The sequence below is a fragment of the Mesitornis unicolor genome, unplaced genomic scaffold (genome assembly GCF_000695765.1).
Source record: "Mesitornis unicolor isolate BGI_N332 unplaced genomic scaffold, ASM69576v1 scaffold9268, whole genome shotgun sequence".
NCBI lineage: Eukaryota > Metazoa > Chordata > Aves > Mesitornithiformes > Mesitornithidae > Mesitornis > Mesitornis unicolor.
This window is the reverse complement of record NW_010203814.1, coordinates 4,326-11,700: the sequence shown is the minus strand read 5'-3', so window position 1 is coordinate 11,700 and position 7,375 is coordinate 4,326. Positions and strand designations below refer to the sequence as shown.

General features: G+C 48.1%; 1 protein-coding gene across 1 annotated transcript; it reads right to left on the bottom strand.

The window, feature by feature from the left end:
- Positions 1 to 3,800: 3,800 nt before the first annotated feature.
- On the bottom strand, positions 3,801 to 6,210 carry LOC104535911 (sulfotransferase family cytosolic 2B member 1-like). Its single transcript, XM_010190858.1, is given in 6 exon segments — positions 3,801 to 3,916; positions 4,303 to 4,483; positions 4,569 to 4,663; positions 5,152 to 5,278; positions 5,649 to 5,857; positions 6,075 to 6,210. Coding segments are annotated over 6 exon segments (864 nt in total).
- Positions 6,211 to 7,375: the final 1,165 nt, after the last annotated feature.

Here is a 7,375-nt window from a genome sequence, read left to right as displayed (position 1 = left end):
GGGAGGGGAGGGGAGGGGAGGGGAGATTACCTAGGCTGCTGTGACATTCAGTTAAAAGAATTGAGTCATGGCTGATGGATACTCATCTCATCCTACAGCTGATGTCCAGAGCAGAGGGTCAAATCAGGGCTGGAGGTGCTTGTCTCTCCCTAAAGACTCCCTAAAGATTTCCCTAAGCATTAATTAGAGAGTGAGGCAAAGCCCTGGAGGGAAAGTGTGAGGAAAAACTTGCCAGGATCTGTTTTTCCTGGAAACTCAGGAGAAGGGGACTTTGTGCCCACTGCAAAAGCAAAGAAGAACTCAGTACAAACAATTTTTGCAGCAGTCTGGCAAAATCCCAAGCATTGTCCAACAGCTGTGGGCAAGGGCAGAGCTGCTGACACCAGGACAAACATTAGCATTATTGCCCAGGTATATCTTTTTTTCCATCTCCTTTTTTTTTTAGCTAATTTTTAGAGGGTTATGGATTGAGATGTCTAATGGTGATCCATCTCTGCTGTAAGTTTCAGTTGTATTCAGGTAACATCACCTTGAGAGCCTAAAGTGCCTACCCACAGACCATAGCCACCAAGCACGCTTAGTACCTCTGCCCATTGCCACCAGGTCTGATCTTATACCAGACACATGGGAACAAAGATGATGAAAGGATATTTTACCATGAGAATGGTGAGATACTGCAACAGATTGCCCAGAGCAGTGGTAGATGCCCCATCCCTGGAAACATTCAACATCAGGTTGGCTGGGGCTCTGAGCGACCTGATCTAGTTTAGAATGTCCCTGCTGGGGTTGGAGTGGATGACTTTTAAAGGTCCCTTCTTACCCAAACCATTCTGTGATTTTATGAACCCATGCAGGTTAGGGACCCACATCAGAGAAACAAGGATAAATAGTTGAGATTTCACCCTAAGCATGCCGGTGATAGCAAAGGTTGATGAACACAGCAGTTCTGATGATGAAACTCAACAAATGGTTGAGTTTTCACCCTAATCATGCCAGTGATATTAAGGCTTGATAGTGCCATGCATGAGAAAGTGACGATGATATTTAAAGACAGCATGGACACCGCTTCCCTTAGAAGATATTGAGTGCCTGGTTAAATAAATAGCTGGTCTTTGCTGCTTCATGTTGAGAATCAACTGACATCTATGATGGTAAAGCTGCCAAAGTCACTGCCACCAACAGTATTTCAGTTTCTCGCAATGTCCCATTTGCTTTGTGCTATGGGCTGTAGAACTGGAAGTATAATCATAGATTCATAAAATTGTTATGGTTGGAAAAGACCTTTAAGATCATCAAGTCCAACTGTTATCTAATCCCACCATTCCCACTTCTAAACCATGTCCCTGAGCACTATATCTTGACAGCTTTTAAATACACCCAAGGATGGTGATTCTACCATTTCCCTAGGCAGCCAGTCTTTGATAAACCTTTAACCCTTAGGAGAACCATTGGCAAAGACATGCTCAGCCAAAAGCAAAGAGAAGAAACATCCCATCTCACTTACCCCAGAGACATGCCAGGAGGACAAGACTCATGTTTGCAGCAAAGCTCATCATCTCCACGGGAGAGCAGAGCAGTGAAAGGCAGGATATGCCCCCAAGGGACTGGCTATTTGAGGAGTTCACTTTGTCATGGCTCCTCCCCTTCTCTTCCCTTCCAAAACCCTCCCTCCATGCCCTGCGGCAGGTGCTCAGCAAGTACAATAAACCAAGCCTCTGGCCGGAAGCGACTCTTGGGTCAAGAGCATCTCGTAAACCATGGGATTGTGAAAATGGGCTGTTTCGGGAATTCACTGAGCAAACAAGTCGTTTCAGGACAGACGGCTCTGGACGACAGGTGGCAGGGATGGGGACAGACAGGGTGGCTTCTGGCATTGGCAGGAATAGGGCTTCAGTGTTCAGATGTAGCTGGAAAACTGGTATGATCCTATGCTGCTCGTGCAGCACAAGAAGATGTAAGAAAGCTTTTCCCACTGCTGAAAGTATCGCTTTCCACAAGTGGAAGTTTTTTTCCAGTTTTATTTCTATGTTTGTCCCAAGAGACAGGAAGTCTTTGTGAAATTTGGTTGTAAGGTTTGTCTGTGTTCACAATCCAATTAAATTTTCAGTTGACGTGAGGCTTCCTCCCAGTCTTGACCATGCCAGATATACAAGCGGTAGGATGCTCTGTCCCTGGATGGTAGACCCAGACTCCCACGTCCCCTCCACTCTATAGACAACTCCATGCAGCCAAGGCATGAACCAGCTGACATTCATACTGCTGAGGGTTAGCACCTCAAAAAGTGGACTAGCTGTGCTCATTCTTCATGGTGCTTTGTTTGGATGGACTCTTTGTCCCATGCCAGAGGATGTATTTGCACTGTTTTTCAGCTCAAAATGTTTGAGGTAGTAGGAATTGATCTGTAGCTGTTGATCTGAAGGGTTTCGAGCACAGGTCTTATGAGGGGTGGCTGAGGGAGCTGGGGTTGTTTAGTCGGGAGAAGAGGAGACTGAGTGGAGATCTTATAATCCTCTACAGCTTCCTGAAAGGAGGTTGTAGTGAGGTGGAGGTCAACCTCTTCTCCCTGGTAGGGAGTGATAGGACAAGGGTTAACAGCCTCAAGTTGCACCAGGGGTGGTTTAGGTTGGATATTAGGAGGAATTTCTTTACTGTAAGGGTTGTCAAGCACTGGAAGGGGCTTCCCAGGTATGTGGTGGAGTCACCATTCCTGGAGGTGTTTAAAAGACGAGTGGATGTTGTGCTTAGGGACACGGTCTAGTGGTGAGCTTAGGGCTGGTTAGATGTTTGGACTCAATGATCTTAAAGGTCTCTTCCAACCAAAACCATTCTGTGATTCTATGCTTCTATTAATTAATTTATAAGCTTGCCAGAGAGTTGTTTTCTATGGGATGAAGATGGGATGTGTTGGGTACACTGCAGAGTGGCAAGGAAGTGGGAGCTTGGGGAAGGCAGAGAAAGGGTAATAATGAACTGAACCCTTTTTTGCTAGAATAAAGCTCTTTTTTACTTTCTTTGGGCTCTTCTCCTGCTGAGTAAGGTTTTGAGTAACTCTGGATGTACAAGGCACACTTTGCCAAAGTCAGTGAAGCCCTTTAGTGGTCTCATCTTTGATGGAAAGCATTTGCACACACCATAGCACATCCCACTGGCCTCTGTCCGATATCCTAATGTCTCCAAAGGCAAGATGGGTGGGTTATGTGCACTGAGTGATGCTGGAGTCACCGTATAGGATCTAAGACATCTTCCTCTAGTTATAAATATAGAATCACTGAATCATTGAATCATTAAGGTTGGAAAAGACCTCTAAGATCATGAAGTTCAACTGTCAACTCAACACCACCGTGGCCACTAAACCACGTCCTGAAGTGCCACATCTATGCATTTTTTTAACAGCTACAGGGATGGTGACTCCACTACCTCCCAGGGCACTCCCTTCCAGTGCTTAACCACTCTTTCAGTAAAGAAATTTTTCCTCATATCCAGTCTAACCCTCCTCTGGTGCAACTTGAGGCCATTTCCACTCATCTTATCACAGGATAGATGAGGTGCTTAGAGACATGGCTTAGCAGTGGGCTTGGCAGTACAAGGTTTACAGTCGGACTTGATTATCTTCAAGGTAAATTCCAACCTAAATGACTCTTAGATTCTATGGTTTTATGAAATTAATTGCTTGCATGCTAAGGTTCAGTACCATTTGCAGCCCCAGGTACAAACCCGTCTGACCAACAGCAACCAGTTACACCAGTTGCCCATGGGTGCTTTATACCCAGTGTTCAGCTGGCTTCAGTTAGGGCTGAATTCTAACACCTGTCCCAAGGAAAGGCCATGTTCAGACCCTCCATCCTGGCCTTGTAGATCATGTCGAAGTTCTCACTCTGTGCCACTGTGAAATGGTACTTCCAGTCCCCGCAGATGCCTGAGGAAGAAGCATTTCAGGCTTAGAGCTCACTGCAGCATGAAGACTCTCTCTCTGCTCTATAGGCACAAGGGGAGAGGCTCAGCTCTTGGGGAATGTCCAAAATGAAAGACTATCCTCATCCCTCAAAACATTCAAGGTCAGGTTGGGCAGGGCTCTGAGCAATCTGGTCTAGTTAAAGATGTCCCTGCTCATTGCAAGGAGATTGGACTAGATGACCTTCAATGGGTCCTTCCAACCCAAACCATTCAATGACTCTATCCTATGGCTCTATGACTATGGACCCTGCTCTTCAGACCCAAATGCACCATTATGTGGCTCTCCAAGCCATCCTTGCTCTGTCTGACACAACCCTGTGATGTTGTGATGGAATCCCTCTTGCTCACCCTTCCTCAGGAACTGGCCCTTTGTCTGATCCATGATGTCTGCAGGGAGCAGGACAGAGCTGCACATTGGGTTCTCCTGCATGACTGTGAAGGAGGCATTTTGAACCACAGAGGAGATGGCCTCTTCATCCAGATCCTGCCCCAGGAACCGACAGAGACATCTTATGCTGCCAGGAAGGTCCTGGAGGGAGAGACAGAGCCTATTACCACCAGAGCTTGTGACACACCAGCATGTGTGGAGCTGGAGGGTCTGCCTAGGTGTCTACCTGTTTCAGCTCTTCATAGGTGATGAAGAAAAAGTTCTCCATGTCCTTCATTTCCATCCAGTCTCAGACATGTTCAAACCAGGAGCCATGGGGCACTGACAGAAGGTAAAAGGCAATAGGTCAGGGCAGGGCAAGACTGAGGAGGGTTCACACAAGGTTGGGAGCAGGGCAGCCATGGTGTCTAGGGAGCAGTTGGGACTGGGAGATCCAGCTGAGCAGTGGGTACTTCTCCAGCCACCTCCACGGTAGGAAGAGGCTGAAGCTAGGGGTGTGCAAAGCTCATGGGTAAGGTCCTGCAAGGGCTTTATAAGGTTTATTGACCAAGGCGTCCTGAAGACATATGAACTCTGCAGGAAAAAAGCAGAGAAACTGACTTTCCATCCGTTTCAAAGCACAACAGGGCTTTGTGGACCTGTGTGTCTTTCCAGAAGAGCTGTGCTTTCCTCCTGAGCCATTCACCTCTCTCTTGTGGCAAGCCTGGCTTCACAGCCATCATCAGTGGACCATAGCAGAAGACCCTTGAGCCAGAAGGAATGGAAGACACTGCCCACCCACCCCTGAGTAAGCCCCAAACCACGGTCACACTCCCCATCCAGAAAGACCCTCAGGAACCGCTCAAAGGACGTGGGATCCTCATAGCTGTTGCACATCTTGGAGAAATAGTAGTAGGAGACGACAACATCTCAAGGGTCCCGTAGGGTGTAAATAACCTGGGGTAGAGTGTGTAGAGGAGTGATATGCTCCAGTTAGGAGAAGGGGAGTAGGTGTAGATCTGAAGAAGGATCTGACACAGAATGACCAACTCTGTGCTACTCATGTAGACCTTGGGCAGGGGTCTCCATGAACACACTGGTCCCTTAGAACTATTGGAGACTCTCCAAAATATGTAGGAGGGGCAGCATATGAGATGAGTCTCTGAATATTTCCATCTGAAGGGCATGAAGGACACTTGCTACTCTCCCAGGCAACCACCAAGGTCCTCACACAACACCTCTCACACTACGGTTCCCCAGATCCTGGATGATGGTGTTCCCTGCCCCCCCCATGCCACTTGAAGCTTTCCATGAGTCCTCATCCCACCTTGGCGCTGGACTGGGAGAAAGACTTGGGGAAGATGTGCCTGGGGAGGTAGCAGGTCAGCAGGCAAGGTGGGGAGTAGCTGAGAGCTGCCTCCAAACCCAGATAGGTTGGGAACCAGGGCACGCAATCAGAATTGAGGACAGTTTGGTTCCAGCTGAGGTGGCCATGGGTGTGGATGAGGCTCAGCATCTCAGTCATCCAAACGGTGCCTGCCAGGGAAAGTAAAGATGAGTCCGTGCACTCCCAAGAGATGGTTCTGCTCTGCCCATGAACAATCACTGTGGTAAAACCCTCCAAAAACATTCCTGTTCTCCACCACAAGAAAAGACTGTCCTTCTGAATAACATCTAGAGATGTTTCCAAATCCCTCACACTTCTCCTTGCCCCTTTCTACCTTTGGCCAGCCCCTCTCTTCACCCCTCATACGAGACTTGGGATAGGTGACATTGAAGATGTCGTCGTCCCGCACCAGGAACTCATTGTGGCTGAAACTCAAGTTGTGCTCGTAGCTGTAGGCTGGGAGGAATGTAATGCCTTCATACGTCACGTAGTGGATCAGCATCACGTCTGAGTGGGGATGGGATTGGGGTGCTGCAGCTCTGCACTGCTACCATGGGGAGGGAGAGAGACGGGGTAAGGGTGATGACTTAAAGCCAAGAAACGAAAGCCCTGTCCAACCTGGTCTTGAAAACAATGAGGGAGGGATCATACGCAACTTCTCTGGGCAACCTGTGTCCCATAGCGGGTCTCAGACAGGAGACCATCCACCCCATGTCCCCACCATCAGGAGATCTTCAGGATATGGGATGTGTATTATGGGATAATACATGGATACCCAGATAGTCTCCGATTATTTCTCATGCGGATTCTACCTCAAAAGTAGGCTGTGTGGATAAGGGACTGCTGGCTTGTAGGGCATTTAAGGAGCTCTAAGGCTATTTTCTGATGGACCAAGCTCTCATCTCCCTTCCCTTGCTGCCCTAAACACATTGGACCATGTGCAGAGAAGGGGAATGAAGATGGTGAAGGGTCTGGAGAAACCTCGAATTATGAGGAGTGTCTGAGGGAGCTGGAGTTGTTCACTTTGGAGAAGAAGAAGCAGAGGGAACACCTCATCGTCCTCTACAACTACCTGAAAGAAGGCTGTAGAGAGGTGCGTGGTGGTCTCTTCTCCCATGTAACCAGTGATAGGACAAGAGGAAATGACCTCAGATTGTGCCAGGGGAGGTTTAGATGGGGTATTGTGAGATATTTATTTACTGAAAGAGTGGTCAAGCAAGAAAAAGACTTTTAAGATCATCGAGTCCAACCATCAAACCAGCCCTAAGTGGAGTCACCGTCCCTGGAGGTGTTCAAGAAGTGAGTGGATGTTGCACTTCAAGACATGGTTTAGCATACATGGTGGTGTTGGGTTGACAGTTGGACTTGATGATCTCAGAGGTCTCTTCCAGCCTTTATGATTCTGTGATTCTGTAACAGTTTGCGAGGTTGTTAAGCAGCCATCGTACAACAAGGCTAAGTGTAAGGTCCTGCACCTGGGCAGGGGCAATCCCAAGCACAAACAGAAGCTGAGTGGAGAATGGGTCAAAAACAGCCCTGAGGAGAAGGACTTGGGGGTGTTGGTTGATGAGAAGCTCAGCATGAGCCAGCAATGGGCACTTGCAGTCCAGAAAGCCAACTGTGTCCTGGGCTGCAGCCAAAGCAGTGTAGCCAGCAGGGCGAGAGAG